The sequence below is a fragment of the Ornithodoros turicata genome, unplaced genomic scaffold, assembly GCF_037126465.1.
Source record: "Ornithodoros turicata isolate Travis unplaced genomic scaffold, ASM3712646v1 ctg00000864.1, whole genome shotgun sequence".
In the NCBI taxonomy this organism is placed as follows: domain Eukaryota; kingdom Metazoa; phylum Arthropoda; class Arachnida; order Ixodida; family Argasidae; genus Ornithodoros; species Ornithodoros turicata.
Window position 1 is genome coordinate 698,319 of NW_026999408.1, and position 24,182 is coordinate 722,500.

The 24,182-nt window shown below is 47.2% G+C and overlaps 3 protein-coding genes across 3 annotated transcripts in view; 2 read left to right on the plus strand and 1 right to left on the minus strand.

Moving 5' to 3' along the window:
- LOC135375471 (endothelin-converting enzyme 2-like) overlaps positions 1-24,182 on the plus strand; it is a 180,373-nt gene that overhangs the window by 143,733 nt on the left and 12,458 nt on the right. The window lies entirely within an intron of this gene.
- On the minus strand, positions 2,844-3,923 carry LOC135375440 (putative nuclease HARBI1). Its single transcript, XM_064608135.1, has one exon. The coding sequence runs from the start codon at positions 3,921-3,923 to the stop codon at positions 2,844-2,846; it is 1,080 nt and encodes a 359-aa protein (XP_064464205.1).
- On the plus strand, positions 8,939-15,112 carry LOC135375441 (uncharacterized). The gene is made up of 2 exons (XM_064608136.1): positions 8,939-9,066; positions 13,029-15,112. Exon 2 carries the CDS (start codon positions 13,304-13,306, stop codon positions 15,110-15,112), a length of 1,809 nt encoding a protein of 602 aa, XP_064464206.1. The 5' UTR covers positions 8,939-9,066; positions 13,029-13,303.

The window sequence follows — 24,182 nt, forward strand, 5'->3', positions numbered from 1 at the left end:
GGTCGCCAGGTGGCAGCATGGGAGCTGTTTTGTCTGTGTTTTGTTCTCCGTTCTCTCGGCTTCTTGCATCTACGCAGTACCCGAAGTACAACAATTAGGATAGTTTTGGTGTGCGTACACAACTTCCTTGCGGGTGCTACAGTGCGGATATCCTGGTTACTGCGTGTGCGACGATTGTAAGTTTTCCAGTCAGGAGATGTTGCCACACTGTGCTGCCAAGCTGCTTACGTCCAACATACAGCTACGCTGTACGCTGAAGTCATGACTGCAAACAACTGTGCACGGATTTTGGAGATTGTGTGACGTACTGTGTTCGGTTTGCGTCGTTCCATGCTACCGACCGGTGTGCCACGAAAATATTGTGTGTATCTTTGCTGTTTTACGTGTCTGTACTGCGGTAAGCAATTCGTAAGCTTGTCTACATCCCCTCCCACAATGCCTGGCTCCATGGAGATAGCATTACTGTACTACAAGCAGCACTGAGAAGCAGACATAATTAGGAACGCTTGCATGTACAAGAGCCTGTAAATTTATTTGCAATAAAAGAGGCAGAACAGCGTTTTTCACTCGTTTTTAGCAATTATTCTAATCTGCAATCATCTTACCTGTTATTATGGTCTGTTATTTCGCAGACGACAGCATTTTCGAAGCTCTGCCTTATAGGTATTGCTATTTATTTTCCCACGATGGCGAAACGAAGCCCGAATTTTACCGAAAGTGAGATATCTACTCTGCTAGACCTCGTCAGTAAATATAGAACTGTAATTGAAAACAAGAAAATTGATGGGAAGACAGTTGAGCAAAAAAACGCTACGTGGAAGAAGCTAACATCGGAGTTTAATGCATTATCAACTGTGCACTTGAGGGTCACTGAGCAGTTGAAGCACTGCTACGAAAATCAAAAGAAAAAATCCCGTAAGGAACTAGCAAAGCACCGGAATGCAGTGTTTCGCACTGGGGGGGGGGGTCCACCACCATCACCGCTCTCCAGTGCAACAATTCAGATTGCCTCTCTGGTACCTGGAAATCTACAGCCACTGCAGAACTCCTATGACTCGGATGCTTCAAGAATATTTGGTATTTACATCTGCTCAGTTATTTTGTTATCCTGGATATGCGTAATTCTCAGGTGAATGGAATTGACCTTCTTTATTTTTAGATGTCATTATCAATGGGACAGGTACAAACGAGATTCCTGTGGTAAGTCTTTTGCTTATTTTACTCCGTTCAGTGATGTTATGTTCTGTAGAGCTGAAAGCATTTTGCTGTCGTGTTTGAGAGAGAATGGCTAGAAAGCAAGTGAGCTGGTGATTAGAACTCGTAATATGAAAATCCACAGACTAGGAAGGCACAAAACACACACATCGACAGTCTCAACTTGGACACTTTGTCCTTGTCATTTGTTTTCATACTTCCCTAGTCTCAGGGGTTTAAATATTATGAGATGTACAGATCCCAACAAAAGTTTACGGAACACTAGAGCGCCGTATTTGTTGATCTCAGCAACACCCTAGCGGCGAATGGGAGTGGACACACGTACTGTGTGGTGCGTCGAGTACCCGGTCACCTGTTTGTAAGTCTGTCTGCTCCTGTTTGTAGCAACCGTGTCGCTCAGATGACTATATACGCCACTCCAGTGTTCCATAACCTTTGTCGGGACCTGTACAAGAGATTTATACAAGGCAAACAACAAACATTTGCTCTTCTTGCTGTTCTTCCTGGCATTGGACCTCATATGAAAATCAAAATGGCATTCTTGATGCAATGCATTCATAGGCAAGCCAAGCTAGGCTTGCCTATCATTTAGTTTGTCCGCCAGCTAGCCCGCATCTACATCATAGATCTTGATGCAAAGCCTGCATTCTTGTTTTATATTACAGGAGCGTCGGATTGATTCTGAGGCATGTCTCAGCGGTGAAGATCTGTGGAATGAGGACACACATGAACAAGGCACCTCAACCTCAACAGGACAGGCCACCACAGAAATATCTAATTCTGGAACTCGAGCCACTACAGCAGGAGCCCCATGTCTACCAGGTGTCCCTGGGACAAGCAGGCAAGTGTACGACACCTCGTCACGTAGGAGGCCTGCGCCACCTCGACGCTCTGTGATGCAGCCAGCACAGAGATCTGCATTATGGTACAGAAAACTAGCAAAATCAAAAATCACACTAAACCGGAAGAGGTTGGATGTAGCAAAGCTCGAGGAATCCATAGCTAAGGAAAAATTGATTCACGCACAGATGGACACAGAGTACAAGGCTTTACTCCTTGAGTCAGCTCAGCTGGACTTGGAAATAAAACGAAGACAATTAAATGCATGAGTGTGGGAACACGTAACCATAAACAATGTCTATACCCTCTACGACAATGTATTTATTGCTGCAAAATCACATTGAATACTTTAGGACAAGAAACTCCAGAAGAGTGAGTGAGAGAACATGAAGGGCTCACTGACACAATTTCCTCTGCGGCTTATCTCTGTGAGCTTCCACAAGAGCCTTTTTGCCCACTCCAAAAATTATCAGATTATAACCAAAATGTTGATTCCAGTGTTACCAGTTCTGAGCTCACAAAGCATCTTCAGGAATGCCAAAATTCAGGGATGACCTAAGACAGAAAGCCCCTTGTAGGCGTTTATAGAGATTACGAGCAAAGGAAATTGTGTAAGTGTGCCCTCTGTGTCAACCCACTTTACTCTTCTGAGGTTCCTTTGCCTACGGTCACCGTATTTGAAATAAAAAATTGTTTTGTTTGAAAATATGTTGTCCTGTGTGTATGCCTCTTCCATCATATACAACCAGCTAGCCTGCATCTTATGCGTCCTTCATGTGTCCCGCTTATCACCATTCTGGTAGCAACTGCTGCAGATCCTCACGGCTCCTTGCAAAGTTTGCAATTATTTGGGCTCTAGCGCTTGTGGCTCCTGGCTCTAAGGGACCGTTCCACACAACATCAACTGATTCATGCTCGACAACTGACTCACAAATGTCAGGCATGCAATTGTCTTTTTGTTGAGCAATGTTATGCAACACCGCTGTTGCAACAATCACCGCCAGAGCAGTGTCAATCTTCAAACGTAGCCCCATCTTCAAAACAGGAAACCTCCTCTTCCACACACCAAAGAGCCTTTCTACAGTGTTTCTTGTTGCAACATGCTTGTTCTGATATCTCTTTTCTGCAACAGAGTTAGGTGCTGCTAAGGGTGTAAGCAGATAGGGCCTGCAAGGATATCCTGCATCTCCGAGCAAATGACCCCCTAAATTTGTCTCGAGGTGGGCTCGAATTCTCGAGCTGTCAAAAATTGTGGCATCGTGGGTAGCACCAGGCCACCTAGCAACAATGTTGGTGATCCGCAAGTCAGCGTCACATACACACTGCACATTAATTGAAAAGTAGCCCTTCCTGTTCCTGAACAGCTCTGCTGTGTTACCACCTGGTGACTGTATTGCTACGTGTGTACAGTCAATTGCTCCAATGACTCCTGGAAAGCCTGCAATGTCATAGAATCCGAGCATTGTCCTTTGCTTTTCATCTTGCGTTGATGGAAATTTTATGTAGAGAGGTGACAGTGAGGCAAGAACATGTGATACTCGCTTGATTATACGGCAGACTGTAGACTTGCTTATGTCAGACGTGTCGCCTATAACTATTTGGAAAGTTCCACTAGCATAGAAACGGAGGCAGATTAGGAGCTGGCGTATTGGTGGTACTGAGGAGTTCCTGTCTGATGTAAACTCGAGGTGCTTCTCAATTACCAGGAGGAGATCATACACTGTATGTTTCATTAGCCGAAATCTGTCATGAAACTGCTTGTCATTTAGGGCTACAAAAGGGTCCGTGCTGTCCCTAGGATAATATCGTGACGGCTGAACTTGAAAACTCAGGTGTAGATCTTCCAGATCCTCGTCAAAGTACTCCATGGCTTTGCATCAGAAGTGATTACCTTCTGTCTGTAGCAGACGACACATATTTATACTGAAGACGATCATAATAACTAAAATATTTTAATGAATAGCCTACCAATTAAACCTACTTTTCTTTACGCGCGTTGCTTATGTGAAAATACGTTTTTCAATGAGTTTTCTTTAGTGTCAGCGCAAACTATGTTTTGTTTATAATCGCAGACGGTAACACACGCACGCATACACGTATGCCTTCGTAACGAGGTGCGAACTGGTTACATTCAGCTAACACCCAAGAAAGCTGTCAACATACTGTTCGACTGAAATGAAGCTATCTATGTGCAAGAATAGCAAGTAATGCTTGAAATGCAAGGACAGGTACACTAACATATGGGGTACAAGGGTCCGCGATGCTGCTGATAATCCACGTACTTTATTCACAACATCTGCGACACATCCCTGCGAAACGATGCTCATTTCGAGACCAATTTCTCTTCTGAAGCACAAATCCGCCACGAAATCTTCCGCTGCAATACCACAATACCAACGCCGCCATATTTAACTCACGGGTTAACCGGCCGTTGACGAGCGATCAAGAAATCCGTCAACTTTAACGGGAGATTTGGCTAACCGGCGTTCGTGAAACAGGGTTGGTGGTTAACCTCTAGTTTAAGGACCCTTGATCTCGGTTTAACTCTTAACCAGCGTTGGTGAAACCGGCCCCTAGCAATTTCCGAGCGCTCGGCCGTTTTGTTACGAAATGACCACCCGAATTCGCTATAAGAAAGACAGGAGGTGAAGCTCCCTGCGGAAGCAAAGGGCGGCGCGTGAGTCAGTTTCGGAGAGGGAGAAACGCAGTTTCCGATGGCTCGCGACAGATTGCGCAGCGCTTGTGTTCCCATTGCGGTGACCCGTGAAACCATGATGAAGACGTGCCTCTGCTGGCGCGCGCACTGTGCCTGCCAGCCAGTTCTACCGGCACCGTCCTAGCGTGAGGCCACGACCATCTGCCCGCTGGGACGTTCCATCATCGCCGGTCAGGACTCATGGTGACCCGAACAATGAACACCATGTTCGGCGTAATCCGGCCCAGTACCATCCCAAATTTCTGTAGGACCGCATTCGAAGCCATCTCTGAAGGTCCGGTGCATCGTTCTCCCGAGGGACCGCTAGACGACGACATCAATTCACATTGGCTCACTCAACGTATTCCATCTCAATGCCTAGTCGCTCAACACCATGGTTCACCCATCTTTCTGCTCCTTTTGCCATGGTCGCGCACACTGCGTCACGTCGCTACACGCTTCGCGATGGCACTCCTCGGGCATTCACCAGCGGCACCTTCCCGAGCTGCCGTACCGGTCGCGGTACGCCGCTGGCGACTGAGTGGCCCCATCTTCATCGTCATGCCAGTCCCAAGAACCCCGCCCGCCTTGCCTTCCTACCAGACTTCGATACGAGGTGCTGCCGGCCCATCCAATTGAGATCAAGAGGCACCGGGCGAACGTTCCTGTTCAAGGGTGTGCGTGTGAAGTATGAGATCCTTATCGCAGTACAGATATCACTAACAACTGGAGGCGGTTCAGAGTAAAAAAAATTCATTTTGCCTTATCTAGGTATGACACATTTTTTTCCCCGCGTTCAGCACCATTATGTGTTAGGTGTCAGGCTTTCCGGCTGAGATGGGCATCCATAGTGATCGTCAAATAAAAATTTCTTTTGGGTGGGTATCTTACGTTTGCTGATGCTTCCTTTTTTAGAAGTGCACATACTCAACATTATAGAGTACGCATGTTGAGTAGGCTGTTTTAAGTATAGTCTGCTTTTCTCTCTCTCTGTCTCTCTCTTTACACCACCGAGTGGATGACAGGATGGCATTGTACGCAAGATGTCTTCGTGCCAGTTTTTCCTATTCAGTCGTCCAGTAGCCTCGAGTTTAGGTGCAGCACGTCTAAATAAATAGAATAAATAAATAAAATTCAAGTGCAGGGAGGAAGTGAAAGAAGCCTCACGAAGGAGGATTCCATCTCTGTCAACATGAAGGTAAAGAATAATGAGAAAATTATCACTGTAATGGTATGCGACAACCTGCTTCCATCGCGTAGAAATTCCACATAAGATGAAGATCAAACCGGGTGTTGCAACAGTCTTGAGTTATTTGCCAAGAACAGGCAGGATGGCATATCGGAACTGGTGCTGGGGTCATGGGACATACTCCAACTTTTGCTGAATGGCCATTTCGTTCAGCATTACAAGGAAGCATCACTCCTGAGTGTTAAGAGGAGACACTCGCCAGAGCCTCGACTACCCCAGACACTTCATGGAGGATTCCCAGTGCAAACTTAATTCCTAAAATGATAGAAGCACAAAGAACAGAAGAACTGAAAACAGGTTAATGATTGGTAATTAGATCTGCTGCAAATGGAATCAGCCTTCCTTAGATAAAACAACTGCCTTGCACCCTGCGTCTGAGGGTCCTGGAGCAGGTTCCGGTCCAGTATGTTGGAATACCCAGTGGTTCCCACAAGCGAAACATAACTGCAGATTTCTTTTTTTTTTTTGTGGTCTCCTCAAACCACTTGCTCCTTCGATTGCTGTGACGGGTTACAGACGCAAGCTGATCGTCATGAAATATGACCTTCAGATTTTCCTTCACATTTGCTTTTTGTTCCTCCGGTTGACGCACTTTTCTCTCGGTTCTTTGGTTCTCACTTTCCAGCTGTTTTATTCGGTCAAGTAGCGCCAGCCTTTCTTGGTTTGTCTTTTCTTGGCTGTAGAAACACATTAGGCAGGCACAGGGGTGGGCATCAAGACATCTTTTGAGTATTTAAGTATAAATACAAACTACTTCGTTGAAAAAGGTATTTAAATATTCTGCATAAGTACCTTTCAATATGAGTATTTAAATACCATAACTACTACCACAAATACTGTGAGGAAGTTGTCACCTGGAATTACTGAAGTACTCATACTGATTATCATAGCAACAAATCAGCAAGGACCGGCCTCGGTGGCTCAGTCGGTAGCGTGTTCGCCTTCTGATCCCGAGACCGCGGGTTCGAACCCGGCCGAGGACGCCAGCAACTTGGTGGCAGGGTACAAGTTGCTTAGACACGCCGTCTTCCGCGAGGGACGTTAAATACGGGGTGCCGTGTGATGAGCTTTCATCGCACGTTAAAGAACCCTCAGGTGGGCAAAAGCAATCCACAGACCGACCGCTGTGGCGTCGCTCATGATCTCAGTTGTCTCGCGACGTAAACACCCAATTATTATTATTATACAAATCAGCAAGGAAGAACAGCATTTATTTGTTAGATTATCATGGCGATTTTAATATTAGCAGTTTCTCGAAGACTGCATATCCTAGATACCTTCTGTAGAATCAGATTCGCAAAGGAGAACACAGGTGAAAAACTCGACATCTAAAATGGTTTGTCGCAATGCGAGCTTGCAAAAGGACGGCATAAGTGTGCGGCTTTCCAAACTCTGCTTTGCCCTTCTTACTGACAGGTCAAATGTATAGGATAACTGTAAGATATGAGACAATATCTTGCGTATTTAGGGCTATTTATGAAGTATTTACAAAAATAAATACCCATAAATTGGTTTTTAAATATAATTATAAACACATTTTTCGAGTCTGTATTTACATACCAAATATAAATACATGTATTGGTATTTTAAATACTATTTTACTTGCAGTGTATTTAAGTACCGCCAATCCCTGGACCGGCATTACACAAACTCCACTGACACAATCCTTAGGAACTTGTCGCAATGTGCATACTGTAAGTCTCACCTGAGGCCCAGTTACCGCTTTGCTATAAGAGGCACCATTATATAAGGGATTGGAAGAACCTGGAGCAAGATCAAGGTAGGACACTTCACCGTCATCCTACACAAGAAACCAGAAAGGCACATGTTAAGAGCTTCCGCCGAGCAACTACATCTAAAAATGCCCATCAACGCACCACGTTACCTCCAAGCCGAGGATACCTGGCTTGCCAAGGAGATGTTAATTGTATTTAGGAGAGGTGCCGATGCCATGGAGTCACTGAAAGGGTGCTGCATTGAAAAACTCGCACGGACGGCAGAATAGCCAGTTTTCTAGGGACCATACTATAAGTAAGAATGAGAATCACAAGAAAAGAATTACGGCACGAAGAAGCTATCGCAGTACACATAAACTGCAGTACCCAGACTCACTCCTGACGACGAACAAGGGCAATCCGTGCTACTGCAGTACACTACGCCGCAGTTGGTTCTGCTTCCTCTTGCAGGCGGAGTCCAGTATTCTTGTTTCGGAACGTTCAGGTATCGGGGCATGGTTGTGTTCTTTTATTCGGAATGGCTGTCTGCGTTTATTCAAGTCGCGCGATTCGGGGTCATGATATATGAGGATCGTCGTACGTCATCGACTCCAGCCAGCTGCTTCGAGAAGAGAGTCGCTGTGAGCCGACTCTGGAGCACCTCTGGACCTTTGAATTTTAGAACTGGAGTCACTGTCACGGGGATGACATCACGAGAGCCGCGCGGCGACATTTCTGCCCACTAAGAGTAGACTCTACTCTCGAGTTGCTCGAGTCCAACCAATGAACGCAACTGTGGGGCCATGTAATGCGCGAAACAAAGCAAGCGAAGTCACACATGTAACGACGGCACCGGCCACAGGGAGGCGCTGTTGGCCATCAGAATTGGCTTCACGTGAGGCATATAATACGCCATCACCACTGCCACCGCGGGACCGTTAATAAAGTGAAGCCTCCATGCTTGCTTGACATATGGCGGGCTAGCCCGCCATACTTGACATGAGCTAAAAGGCTACGATCAAGTCGACTGCAAACTTTTTTGTAGAACATGTGAGGTGAAGACATCGAGCGTAATTTTAAAATCGTGCCATCTAAATTACGATTATTAAATATTAGACCCGAACAGAAAGTACATAAAGTAAGTGAAGTGACTATAAAATGAATTTCTTTTGTGAGAGCGAGAGTAGTTTAGAGGAAGAAGTGTCAGAGGATACCCGCCACGCGCTCACGGATGTTGAACCAGTTCAACTGTCTTCTCTGGCTCACTTGACTTCATTCAGTTTCTCTTCCTTTCCAGGCGCTACTAACCAGTTCGAAGGGCTACGTTGGACCATCAAACAGGCCCTATGGCTGTAAGTATTTGGTCGCTACTACGAAGTGCTTCCATTTTTCCAACTCTAGAGATAGCGGTCTCGAGATAGCCTGGGAAGTATAGCCTATAGGAAGTAGAGCACTGCACGAGCCTGATTTTCAGGCCCGGCTGCTACGGCCCGCACCCGTTTTCTCAACTGTCGTGCAAAAGGTTTATCCAACTCCATAACGCCTAAAAGTTGCTAAGATTAACAAATCTGAAATTAACAAGCTCGAAGCTCCAACAACGGACAACGGAGCACATTAGCGGCAGAGGAATATTCCCAATATTTCCACTGTTTTGCTGATGCTTACTTGTAAGCCACGACGAGGAGATTCTCGACTCCAATGAACTACAGGTGGCGCGCCGAACTTCCAAGATTGCGGGCGAAAACACGTCTACCGTGCGAAGAGGGGGACTGAAAGTGTCGTCCGCATTATGCTCACCCTGGGGACACTGTTTTAGTTTGGGAGTAGTTCCGTAGACGGGCTTATGGAATTTAAAAAATACCAAGCGCGTTTGAATGTTAAATGATAGTTCGAAGTGTACAAGGGCGATATAGGGAATCGGAAAACACAAGAATTATGGAAAACTGTACGGTAGAACGTTTTTATGTGTGTTTGTAAAATATCATTTGAAGCCGTTCATCCACAGCGACGACCTTGCGAAGCCTAACAGAGGTGAAGGCCGCCATCTTAGAAAGGCGGAGAAGTGTTGTGACAGTGAGGGCCATCTAGAGAGCAAAATAAGTGAAACAGAAGCCGTCTGCTAAGGAATCTCGCAGTATATTTTACGATTTCGTAGGATTTGAAAGGAGAGGAAAGCTTGTTTTGTTTTGTACTGTTGAGAAAATTTTGGTATCGGCAAAGCTGGACCTGAAAAGATGTTGAAAATGTTTTATTTCACAAAATATACGGTATAATGCCGGGACAGTGGGGAATACATGAAAATTGAAAGGAAAAAGGGCCGGTGTGTGCTATTGCAGACTATGCTCATGTAGAGCGTCCGTGGCTGTAGTGTAAGGTTTCGTCTATGTTTCTACCACGACCATCTCTATAATACACGACCATAACACTCGCACCTAGCCCCAGCGCCACTGATGTAGTTTCGCCAAGCGGCCGCCGCGCGTTTGTGGCGCTGAATACGGGACCCTCGGTAGACTACGCATGCTATGCGGATACCGTTGCTGCCGTCATTCGCGTTTGGTTTTTGCTATTTTTCACGCGGTGGACAGTGTTTGTCCCTAGTGCATGGTTTGTGATGGTTTGTGCACGGTGCACACGTGATGGTGTACTGCACCGTCCCGCTTTGCAAGCCGAAGAAAGCAGTGTCGAACACAAGTATTTCATTCCACGAGTTCCGCTCAAATGCTGTCTTACGGGAGCAGTGGCTCGAAATATATCGCTGCGTCTTGACACAAGTAACTTCATTGCGAATCGCGATTGTTTCATTTCATATAGGGTGCACTTTATGGACGGCGGTGTGTACCATAAATAGTTTTATCTAATATAGCTGAGTACCTTTTACGCATCTCTCTCTGAAAAAACGAATAATGAACCGTGGCCTCCGACCAGGAGTGGACATAAATACAAAATACTTTGTTGGAAGGGGTGTTTAAATACTCTTCATAATACTTTTCGATAGGAGTATTTAAATATAAAATATACAGTATTTAAATGCCGTAACTAGTACCATAAATACTGTGATGAAGATGTCATCTGGAATTACAGAAATAACGATGATCATAACAAGTCAGCAAGGAAAAATAGCATTTATTTGTTAGATTATCACGGTAATTTTAATATTTTTGACTGCATCACTTAGGATTCTTGTGTTCGGCCGAACTATCAGATTCGCAAAGGAGAACAGCATCTTCACTGGTGCCGATGAGCAAAGGCTTGCATTAAATTTGATGAAGATGCTTCGTACAACAATGTTATCAGCCGCGACCATTGTCTGCAACAACAGCGAAAAACTCTCCATCTAAAATCGTTTTTCGCCTGCATGCTAGCTCGAACTCTGCGTGTTCTCGGCATTTCAAGGCGGAATACTTTAGCATCGGCGCAAAGCGCAAAATTCTCAGACGTGGCACCCTGGCTACGGTACCTACGTCTAGTGATCACGAAGTTTACACAGCCTTGCCTCTCCCAGGATTGCAAAACGAACACAAAATAGGCACCACAAGGTAGCGTCGCAGAAAATCCACCATCAAGAAAAATTCTCAGAGTGGCTTCTATCCGAACAGCATAATAATGGTTAGCAGAGCATTGTAATGGCAAACCGCAAAAGAGAGAAAAGAAGCGTAAAAGTAAAATAAAAAGGGAACAATAAGTAGGAAAACAAAACAAGCAACTGCTGATTTAAAACTGAAGTGCTTGCTTATACAACAAATTGTGTTGGACGTCGTAACTGGTGTCAGTCATCTGTTTGCCAGGAACAGTTTCTTCTTACGGTCGCCTTCACCCATTCTCTGTAACTACCCTGTATGTTAACACGGAACGCCTCTCACGTGAAACGTAAAGTCTGAACGCGCTTGCGTCTGACAATCATAAACGCATGACAACTGGCCCAACACGCAAGGTGCTGCCATGTGTACGATGTACGGCACATAGTGCGCGAGTTTCACAGTTTTACATGCCACCTACGCTTCAGAGCACAGCCTATCTCTGAGTATTTAGTTTCAGAACTCTTAGCTCTACATGAACAGAGAACCTGCGACAATACACAAACGTGTACGCACGAAGAATTACCCACAAGGATGACTCATATTGCACACAGCAGAGCTACAACAGGCGCTCTTCTGGGTACCGCAAGGGGCGCCCCTGCCGGGCGCTCCGCGCGTAAATACGGCACTTCCGCTCCTCGAGGCGCGGACGGAAGTCCCATAGGCGAACGGGCGAGTGTTATGGTCGTGTATTATAGAGATGGTCGTGGTTTCCACATATTTCACTTGTTAAAGACTGTGCAACCATCACTAAGGTTAGGTTAGGCCAGGTTCTTAGGTATTTCACCAGTTGGAGATTGTGTTCACGTGGACTGCGCAACCATCGGCAAAGTTAGGTCAGGCCAGGTTTTACGTATTTCACCCGTTACACCTTTCACCAGCACCTACGCCAACCATGTTCATGTTTCCAAAGCACGTAACCTCTGACGACGAAATGAGCGCTGGCCTCCCTGCGCTCCCGATTGCCACGGTATCGGCTCATTTGTACATGAAACTTCGGGGATGGATATGTCAACTTATACGTGCGGGTTTCAGGATTTTAGAAAAATGGGATGACTCCTTCATTGCCTCCTTAATTTGAAGGATCTTGTATTTACAAGTGCTTACAAGTCCCAAACTTCGCCACACCAGCACTTGACAGCTGTTTCGGCCTTCTTGGGCCTGTTCAGCAGTGCTCAACTGGGCAACGTTTTGAGTGGGTGGCGCCAGAAGTTCACATGGAACGTGATATCATCCCGTCAGGGTGAGAGGCTCACCACTGAAAACCCAGTGCGAGGACAGTGAAGTCCATTTACATCGAGTCCCAAGTCCCAATAAGTCTTCCAACACCTTGCTTACAAGTCCCAAATGTTGCGTCACCAGCGCCACCGTTTGGCGTCGTGCTCTGTCTGTCGGGCTTCCTGAAAACGCGTACACTTGGAGACAAGTAAACCTTTGCTAACTGAATATTTGGAGCACGGTACTACGAGCAGTGCACTAAACACACGTGGTTAGAAATCGTTTTTCAGCACCTTTGAGTCCTGCAGCGGCACGATACAGGTTTTCAGGCTCGCTGGCGACATGCGTGTCTTACACGAACAGGAGCCTTAAATTTGGAAATAATTTCGTCTTGGTCGTTACGGCCGATTTGTTAGTGGTCCTCTCTGTTTGTAGCTCGCCTCTGCTAATTCTCTTCATATACCTTTTTAAAATTTTTCGCTCTAGTCTCGTTTTTCAGCTCCCGTATTTCTTTACAACAGGACTCGCCGACAACCAGTCGTCCAGTGTCACATCTGAGACTACCTCGCAAACCCAAGCGTCTCACGAAATTCGCTATCAACGCCCTGTACGTGCTGACCCCCCAGCATCGTCAAGCTCCGAACGCTCCCCGGTACAGAAGCTCAAACGCATAATCATCTTTTTCATCCCGGTACTTCTGCTGCTCGGTGTTGTAACCTATTTTGTCATCAAGCACGTCAGCGACCGCAAAGTCTACCTGCTCTGCGATTCGCAAGCTTGTAGCGCGTTCGAAGTAATGCTCAGTAGGACCATCAACCACCGTCTCAATCCGTGCGACAACTTCTACGCCTTCGTCTGTGACGGTTGGAACAAGGCTCAGTTAAAGTCTGTCTACCGAAGCCACTTGGACTACTTTCTGGCGTTGCTGAACGACAATCTCCAGGAAAATGTTCCTCGATATGGGCAGGACTCACATGAAAAGGCGGCAGCATTCTTTCAAGCGTGCAGAATGGCTGCACAGAAGAATAGTGGAGATACGCACGGCTTCAGAAGTATTCTCTCTGAAAGCAACGTAGACTGGCCCAGCATCTCCGAGAAGGCGGACGTGCTCTTGTCATTGGTCAGATTTTTCAGGATTCTTAGGGTAACGAACCTTTTGAACATTGAGAACAGTGAAAACGTATTGGTCATTCATGGAGGTGGAGCGGAAGCTTCCAACTACAAGAAGCGGGCAGCCGTAATTGAAAACTCAGGAAGATACCAATGGTACTACGAGACATTTCAAAATGCAACAAAAAGTACACGCACGAGGGAAGAATTTATGCTTCCATACTCCGAATTTTTACAAATCGAAGTTGCAATACTCGATGATCTCACAAACTATAGCAAGGACACTAGCACGAACCCACCGAAGAACTTGCATGAGCTGGCGAACCTGACAAATGAAATTTCTTACGAGCGTTCGTTAAGACTCGTGACAGAGGAGCTTGTCCTCCCTGCACAAGCCCCGGTATTTATCAGCCAGGATGACTGCGATTACCTACGGGCGTTTAGCGGACTTTTGAACAAGATGGAAGAGAAGTATATTCACTACGAAGTAGGCTGGATCATGGTGCAACAGTGCGCTCGCTTCATCAATAGGGAAGTCCTGGGCGCCTATGTGGGCGACTTTGACCCGTCGGACCCAGGAAAACGTGGAGATATACAAAACCGCAACCTCTGCCTCGACCTCACTGAAACCTACATGGGGTGGTCGATCTATGTGAAGTTTTCGGAGGTGTACGCTCCAAGCGCCTCTATAAGAGAAGTGCGTAAGATAATCGATGACATTGGCAAAGTCGCTTTTATTAGGACCGGGGCTGCAGAAGACAGCATGGGTGCAGGTTATGTCAACTCTTCATTGCGAGAACAGTTGCACTTGATGACGAAGTACCAGGACCGCTTTGAGGATTCCAATTTTCTGAGCGCCACATTCTTCGACATCAGTGACATGGGTCCTTTCATCTTCCAGAACTGGCGCAGAGTTGTTCACGATTTCCCCACGCGCGGAAACATGACCCTTTGGGAGCTGGTCAGCACACATTTCATTTTTGGATTACTCGCCACGAGTGAGGCCTACAATCTTTACAATAAAGCTGATGACATGTACTTGTTACCACCTTACACGATGATGCTTCCACTGTACGACAATAACGTCATGAGTGCAGTCAAGCACGCTGCCTTAGGATCAGTCATCGCCTCGGCGGCCATCGCTATGACCGGGTCTTCGAACAGGAGCAAAGGCTCAGTCGGAAATCAATCTCTTGACGAGCACACTAACAAACAAGTGCGTGATGCGGCAGCTGCGCTAGAGGTAGCTTGGGAAGCATACAGGAAGGCAACAGAATATGCTGAGGATGTTCGACTTCGTCATCTGCCACATTTGTCGTCCGACGCAATCTTTTTTGTCGCTACGTGTTATATTCTGTGTGGCCAGCCTGCTAACACCTACCCAGCATTGCGATGCAACGAGCCCTTGAAACATCGACCTGAGTTCACTGGAACTTTTTCTTGTAATGATGTCTCTTTTAATAATCCTGAGCTCTACGACCTACGTCCTCTGTAGATGTCACCTTTATTCCTGTATGAGATCGCCACGTGACCAAAGCTAGTTTATATGGCATGCTAGGAAATAATATTGCCAAGTTAAATATATGCTCGAGGAGATAGCTCCTAACGGTTTCGTTGTGCTTTCTTAAACTGGGGTGACGTCAGGGGAGAAATGTCTGGATTGGTATTGGTTCGCGTACATAACGCCGCTAGCGTCGAAGTGCAGAACGCGATACCTTTTCAAATCTGCCTGATATAACAGACTGTTCTTCTTCTGGGCCCAGAAGAGCAGTCTCTGTTAAACATATCAGCGGCTGTCGTCCTGAGGCAATTCCCGTCACACATATACTGTGGTATTAGCTTTGGATAGGTTTCTGTGGTCATTGGACTCCACAGTATAGATTTTTTTTTTTCAAACAATACCATGGCTAAGCCGTCCTACCAATAAACATTTACCAAAGAGTCACTTCAGTCTCGAGAGGTCGAAATTTACACAAAAGCCGAAAACTATATTACGAAGGAAGACGCCGAGAGGACGGACTTATCCACATGGACAGGGTTTCGTGGCACAGGATGACAAATCTTTGCCCGAGCAATGTGCCAAAGGCGACTTCTTTGCCCAAACGCATAATTTTCAGACGATGTAACTGCAGAGCGTGTGGATATTTTTTTAGTTAAAAACTTCCGCAGATTGGTAGACCGGAGTATGTTTTTTTTTAAAGAACTGAGGGGTGATCGAGCAGGTCGCCTGGATCATTCGGCGTAGAATGATTCTGATGTAAACAGAAGCCTCTAATTTGTGACATCGGAACATCAAGGTCAGATTTCGTTCATTTACAATGCGCCTTTTGCGCTGTCCTCAAATTAGTAATTTATGCAGCTTCCCGTACGCCTTCTCACACCCCTGCAAAAAAAGAACTGCGAGAGACCCCCTGAAATTTTGCGAGATTACGCAATGTTTCGTCAAAAGCATGTAAAGACACCCCCTAGAGAAGCCCCCCCTCCCCCCCGCAGGATGGTAGGGGATAAAAAAATTAGGTCTCAAGTGACTGCAGTGAAAGACCTTATGGAATAGACACAACCTGATGTAGCGCCAGCTCAGGTAGACCAAGAGGTAGTTTTATTAAAGAGATACTAGAGGGATAAATGTTAGGGATGAAACGAGCAGCACGGTTCTATAATGACTCAAGCAGGACATTATGCAAGGTAAGATGAGATACGCACCCATACGCACCAAGCGCATTCTCATTGAGGGCGTATCAGCGTTGTATACGCAATTTTTTTCACCAATGGTGTCGCATGCTTGAGGTTGCGACGTGTGAATCCGAGTCTACGATATGTGTGACTTGCAATTGATGTAACGTGGTTCAACAAGGTACCAATTTGGGCCTGTTGGTCACACATAATGAAATCGCTAAAACAGCGCTAAAAACAAATAATGACCACACCGAACGAACGCGATGCACTTTCAACAAAGGTCCAGTGCAGTGCGTCCGTCCGTCCGACCGTCCGGTGTCATCTTTATTTGTTTTTAGCACTGTTTTAGCGGTTTTATTAACGTGTTTCGTGCATCTCAGAGTAGGAACAAGATTAACCCCGAGGTGTTTGTAGGAGTTGGACTTCGGGATAGTGGAGTAGAGTTGTTTAATGTGTAATGGGACTGATAGGGCTGCTTTGACCGTGTGAAACTAAAGGGATGAACGGTGAAACACTTCGATATGTTGAGGGCAAGCTTCCAGTTCGAACGCCACGGGAAAATATAATTTAGGTCGCGTTGAAGGGTGAGATGATCGGTGAGAGAAAATATACTACGGTAGAGTGCACAGTAGAGCACTGCACGGGCCCGGGATTTCTGTTTTTTGTGCGGGGTTTGGCCGTGCTCGGGATTCGGCCACCTAGCCCGGGCCGGGTGCGGGCTTGACAACGCCGGCCATGGTCGGGCACGTACGCGAACATATTTCGTGAGTCTGCACAACTGAATTTTCACGTCACTTTTTTTTTCCATTGGGTATGGGATATCATGATATTCTCATCTGAGAACTATTACTTTGTGATATGTGATCATGCTTATTTCGTGTAATGGGTCTGGATTTCACACGTGCACACACATTTGGGGACGATTGGTGTGGCGGACGCGCTAAGAGTCCGGCACGAGGACCAGTTAGGTTAGGTGTTCTGACATATTTCGTTCGCGTGAGAGTTCGCGAAAGGGGAACTAACACCGGTGCATGCGCCATAGAGCAGAGATGAGCCCATCTTGAACCGCAAGGTACATACATATCACCCACGCGCCCCTGCACGTTGCCTTCCCGAGCAAGCAAGCACAAAGCACAGAGCGGCAGAGATAATAATAATAATGGTATCGTGTTGTGACACGTATGGTTTATCTTCCCAGTGTGGGGCGACATGTTGAACGTGCCGCCGGGTAGGACTGCGGATAATTTGGACCACCTTGGGTTCTTTCGACGTGCGCCGGAAATCTCCGACACGTGGTGCTGGAAGCAATGTTTACCTCCCCCACATTGCTACCACCCTCGGCCGGGATCGAACCCGCGATCTTGAGCTCAGCAAGCCAGCACGTTACCGACTGAGCTACCGAGGCCGATGCGCCGTGCTAGCCGATCCGTTCGAGTGTACCTCCTCACCCTCCATCAATTAGCCGCGTCCTTTGCCTCGCTGCGCTGTGCTGTTTAATAAATCTACATACGCCTCCGGGCTTCGAGAACATTTAGAGCGGAGGCGTGCTGGGACCGGGCCTGAGCATGAAAACAGTCGGGTACGGGTTGGGTCTGGGCCGGCGGAGTTGTGTTAGGGCCGGGCCCGGGCTCTAAATCTATAGAAGACGTCGGGCTTGGGCCGGGCATGGGCCTGAAAATTGGGCCCGTGCAGTGCTCTAGTATGTTTGTTGGCATGAAAACATGTTGTAGGCTGTGATGCGAGTTGACGAAGCTTTTTCTCGCAATGCCTATATATAATGTGTCAACTGCCGAAACATGAAAGGCATAAATGTCGGTGTATGGTTCTTCCGCTTCCCACCGTAAAAGCATCAGCGAACGAAGAGGGAGCTTTGCATTCGCGCCGTTGGGCGCATGAAGAAAGATGGTTTCGAGTGGATGGCGACGAAGAACTCACGTGTCACGCTCTCCGTCCCCAAGATCTTTCTCTTTGCCGGTGTTTGCGCATGCGCTTTCAAGCTTCTCTCAATGCCTGTAATGTGTTGCGTCGAACTCTACAAGCGTCGCCGTGATAGTTGGCATAAAAACATGAGTGTTACGAATATGCTTTAACAAGCTGACGGCAATTGATGTTCGGAGGCTGGAACACAGAACTTCTTTGAATGTTTTCGTGTACTTTTTCGGGGTGTATCACGTGTTGAGTGCTTCCACAGGAGCAGGCTGTACCATTCAAAACAAATGTTATCCTGCTATATCCTAAAAAAATGCCAGCTACGCCCACGTTGTGTTAATTTGTCGTCATCTCTTCGTCGTCTTCTCATCATGTCATCTCTCATCGCCAGGAACGCCTATGACAGCGTAGAGCATTTGGTGCTCCTCCAGGAGTTAGTGAACGCTAACATTCCCCCTTACCTGATTGCTTGGGTCATGGCCTTCCTGTGTGATCGCTCGTTCTTCTGCTCTGCTGGTTCCTTAGTTTCCTCATCTTACCCCCAGAGGGGTGTCCACCAAGGATCGGTGCTCTCTCCCACATTATTCAATGTTTTGATGAGCTCCCTCCTATGCGACCCGAGCATTACAACTTTTACGTATGCGGACGACGTTGCTTTCTTTGCTTCGGTGCCCTCATTGTCGGAGTTGTACGCTAAGCTTCAAGCCTACCTGGACACCCTGGCAGCCTGGATGAGCTTTATGCACCTTTCCCTGAATGTGGACAAGTCGGCCATGCTCGTGTTCCCGCTGAACACTCCAGTCACCATCGACTTGCAAGCTGGCCTGCAATCGGTCCGTCAAGTTAAGCAGCTCAGGTACTTGGGGATGTGGTACGACGACTCGCTGAGCTGGCGTCACCACATAGATCACTTGTGTCTAAAGGCAACGAAGGCAATCGGCGTCCTCCACCGGTGCTCTAGCCCCCGTGTCGGCATGCGTAGGGATGCGGCTCTCATGGATGCTCGACTGTGGTTAACTCGGCAGTGGCACCGTAGAAATACTCCGCAATTAGTTTTCGCCCAGCAACTCCTTCTGCCATTAAAGGTTTCGCTCTTGGATGTCCTCCCACTTGGGGCCCCGCTGGACCCTCCTTCTGTGAGTGTCATTGACATCTTCCCCACGAGTGTTCGTCATGCTCCTTTGCGTACTCTGCAGACAGTGCTAACGAACCATCTTCATCAATTTCCGCTACATCTTGTGGTCGCAACTGACGCCTCTGTCTCAGAGGAGCGCTCTGGGGTCGGCCTTTTCTTCCTTCAGCTTGAGTTCCAGTTCCCGGTGCGGCTCCCAGATTTCACCCCTCCATTTCATAGCGAGTTCCTCGCCATGATTCTAGCTCTCAAAAGGGTCCCGCCCACTTGGGAAAGGGTGCTCTTGCTTTCAGACTCAATCTCAGTCGTTTCCGCTTTGGCGACCCCTTCCCAGAACATGCTCTCCATTCTGCTTACGCTCGCTCACTCGCACTTACGCGATATCATCATAACGTGGGTTCCTGGTCACCGTGGGCTTGCTGTAAACGAGACTGCTGACTCCCTCGCAAAAATGTCCCTCTCTGGGGCGGTTATTGGCCTGCTGCCTACCCTTGCACATGTGTGTGTCGCCAGATAAACATTTTGCACGGCTATCCTCTGGCCCCATTTTGCGCCCTAAGTACGCCCATCTGTGCTACCCTTGGATGCCGAATTCTTGTCTTTCTCGGCAGTCAGAGGTCTCGCTGACGCGCGCTCGCTGCCTCGCCCTCCCCCTCAACTTCTATCTTCACCGAGCCGGCCGCTCTTCAATCCCCGCGTGTCCCCACTGTGGCCAGGACGAGACGGTAGAGCACTTCCTCGTGCAATGCAGCTTTTACGCTAGGCTTCAGAGGCCTATATAAGTCTTCCACTCCGTCTGTTGGAGGTTCCCGTGTCCCTAGCAGCCCACCTTTCGTTTGGAGCCTCCAGCACTTCCAGCTGGGATAGGTCGGTAGCGGTTGGGCTTGCATATTTCCTTTCTCGCTCGCGCCGCTTCTAGCCCACTTTTGCATCATCCCACCTGTGCATCCACAATCGCCCATTGAGTGTTACAACGTGCACGCCAAAGGAGCTCATTAGGTCTGAGAAATTCCGGTGGCTCCCTCGCACGAGGCGAGTCAAAGCAACATAAGTCTGAAAAGGGTGGCCGAAGGTTACAATGGCATCTGATTGCTTTGGTTTACCCCAAGTATAACTTCGTGCCACACTTTCAGTGTAGAGTATCCAACTCCGCGGGTTCTTACTTACCTGGAATGGAAAGCTACGGTCAAACACACAGCCACGCATCCACACCGACTACTACACAATGACCCTACTACAATGTCTACTACTAATGAATACTACAATGCCTCTACATGTCAATTATGCAAATAACGGCTGTACTTTACTAACGATGCCGCGGCGGACGGATAGGCGTGGAATTAGCGTTTGGCAATTTTGGCACGTTGTCATTGTTGCCAGACGATACGGGCGAGTGATCGGCAATCGGCTATGTATCGCATAGTCGTCTGCCATCCGATACAGTCGCATGAGACGCGTTTTGGGTATGGAGAGGTTAATAGTCGTCTTCTATTGGATGTAGTAGTATGAGAAGCGTTTTGGGTGTAGGGTTGCGTAAGATGGTTTTGCTTAATGGAACTTTTTATGTTGATGGATGGAAATAATAAAATGCTACAAATTAAAACAAAAAGCAACACCTGAATGTGGAGAGAGTGCATCTTTTCCCAGGTTAGGTATTGCTGTCGAAGAGTGGGTCTGTGTAGATATGTGCATCCGGCGTGACTGAGGTTAGGTTAGGCTAGGTGATTACGTATTGTACATGTCGAAGAGTGGGTCCATGTAGAATGTGCATTCGGCGTGACTGAGGTTAGGTTAGGCGAGGTGATTACGTATTGCACATGTTGAAGAGTGGGTCCATGTAGAATGTGCATCCGGTGTGACTGAGGTTAGGTTAGGTCAGGTGATTACGTATTGCACATGTCGAAGAGTGGGTCCACGTAGAATGAGCATTCGGCATGACTGAGGTTAGGTTAGGCCAGGTGATTACGTATTGCACATGTCGAAGAATGGGGCCCATGTACAATGTGCATCCGACGTGACTGAGGTTAGGTGAATACATATTCCATGTGTCAAGAGGGCTGACGTAGACTGTGCATCCGACGAGACCGAGGTTAGGTTAGGTCAAGTGAATGCGTATTCCATGTGTCAAGAGGGCTGATGTAGACTGTGCATCCGACGTGACCGAGGTTAGGTTAGGTCAAGTGAATGCGTATTCCATGTGTCGAGAGGGCTGACGTAGACTGTGCATCCGACGTGACCGAGGTTAGGTTGGGCGAGGTGAATACGTATTCCATGTGTCGAGAGGGCTGATGTAGACTGTGCGTCCGACGTAACTGAGGTTAGGTTGGGCCAGGTGAATACGTATTCCATGTGTCGAGAGGGCTGATGTAGACTGTGCGTCCGACGTGACCGAGGTTAGGTTAGGTCAAGTGAATGCGTATTCCATGTGTCGAGAGGGCTGATGTAGACTGTGCATCCGACGTGACCGAGGTTAGGTTAGGTCAAGTGAATGCGTATTCCATGTGTCGAGAGGGCTGACGTAGACTGTGCATCCGACGTGACCGAGGTTAGGTTAGGTCAAGTGAATGCGTATTCCATGTGTCGAGAGGGCTGACGTAGACTGTGCATCCGACGTGACCGAGGTTAGGTTAGGTCAAGTGAATGCGTATTCCATGTGTCGAGAGGGCTGACGTAGACTGTGCATCCGACGTGACCGAGGTTAGGTTAGGTCAAGTGAATGCGTATTCCATGTGTCGAGAGGGCTGACGTAGACTGTGCATCCGACGTGACCGAGGTTAGGTTAGGTCAAGTGAATGCGTATTCCATGTGTCGAGAGAGCTGACGTAGACTGTGCATCCGACGTGACCGAGGTTAGGTTAGGTCAAGTGAATGCGTATTCCATGTGTCGAGAGGGCTGATGTAGACTGTGCATCCGACGTGACCGAGGTTAGGTTAGGTCAAGTGAATGCGTATTCCATGTGTCGAGAGCGCTGATGTAGACTGTGCATCCGACGTGACCGAGGTTAGGTTAGGTCAAGTGAATGCGTATTCCATGTGTCGAGAAGGCTGATGTAGACTGTGCATCCGACGTAACTGAGGTTAGGTTGGGCCAGGTGAATACGTATTCCATGTGTGGAGAGAGCTGACGTGGACTGCGCATCCGACGTGACTGAGGTTAGGTCAGGGCAGGTGAATACGTATTCCATGTGTCGAGAGGGCTGACGTAGACTGCATCTGATGTGACTGAGGTTATAACCTCAGTCACGTACTAATATTCACCTCAAGGTAGTACTAGTCAGTACTAGTCAAGTACTAATATTCACCTGACCTAACCTATAGGTTAGGTCAGGTGAATATTAGTACTGGTTCTGGTGCAAGTCTTACGTTAGCCCTACGCAAGTTACGTCTCACAGGGCCTAGCGTGAAGAGGTTCATTTTTCGCACTCGTTTCGAAAGTTCGTGTTTCAAAACTGCCGCTCATGTGTCGTCTGCTATGTTGTTTTGTACATTTTTAGCTTTTTGCCTGCCAAAGTTTTGCGTTGTTTGCAATACGTTTATTAATTACGTTCGTAATACCCAAAAAAGGCTGTAAAATATAAGGATTCCGTTTCGCATTTCTATCAGTTTCCGTGTTCATTGTTAGTGGCGCTGAAGTAGTGGGATCGTGGTAGAATATAGATAGCCGGATTGCTCCGTTTTGAAAAAGTAATTTTCGTAAAACATATTTTAAAAACTGCGTATTTTTAACATACTTTGGTTCGTAAATTCGGAGATTGTCTTCAAATAGTTGAGAAGCAGCGCATATTTGGCTTTTCTTGTTTTTTCTGTTCGAAAAGGCCGCGGCATCGTTGCTAAAGTATATCCCAAATAACCACGACATGCACGATGCTTGCCCTTGTGCCATGGAGCCAAAACAAGCGAACTTCAGCACCTCCACCACTTCAACCATTACATTCTCCACCCAAATTGTCACCGTCAAGTCATAGTACAGTTAGACATCCTCATAGCCCTGGCCGATCTCCCTTGGGGCTAATGGCCATTATCCGTGGGACGAAGAAGAAGGAAGAAGAACGACGCGTACGTGGAAATGGTCCATTGGATATCACAAGAGTAGACCTTGCAGAAACCCGTGTTGATTACTATGAAAAAATTATTACAGTTAAGGTGAGTAAAAATACATGAGAAAACGATGTGTTCTAGCATTTTAGATGGGATGATAGTCAATGAAATCGGGCGGAAGTCAATGAAGAAAGCTACAAGCGCGTGTTTCTAGTATCGAGGTCAGCGCGGTCAGTGCACCACCGCGCGTGCTCAGCCGTTCAGTACGAAGCCAGAATTGACTCACTCGGTATCACGTTGCTGTTCTTCCATTTTGTCCGCTTTGAAGCCATCCAGGCTACCCTGCATCAAGCCATTATGGCGGTAAGTACTCTGCCTCCTCATTTGAGATCAGGAATGCTACCGTTAGACTGCGCCGTTGGTTCTTGGACTTTGGAAGCTTATGTGTTTGTGTCATCGGGTGTAGTTCCGTAGACGGGCTTATGGCTTTTTCTAATTAGCCGGAGTGTTGAGAAGCGAAATAATGCACTAAAGCGAGATATGACCATATAGCGAGTATAAAAAAAGAATTACAAGAATGTGTGGTCTAGAAGTTTTTTTATGTGCATATGAACAACCCTATCTGATGCACTTCTGGCGCTGGAGAAACACGGGAGTGCAAAGCCTAACGAATTCGAAACTGCTCATCTTGCGAAAGGTAGGGGGCTAAATCACCTCACTTTAGTGAGGTTAATTAGGTCAAGTTAGGTTCTACAGATATGGGGTGGGGGGTGGGGGGGCTCGCAGTACG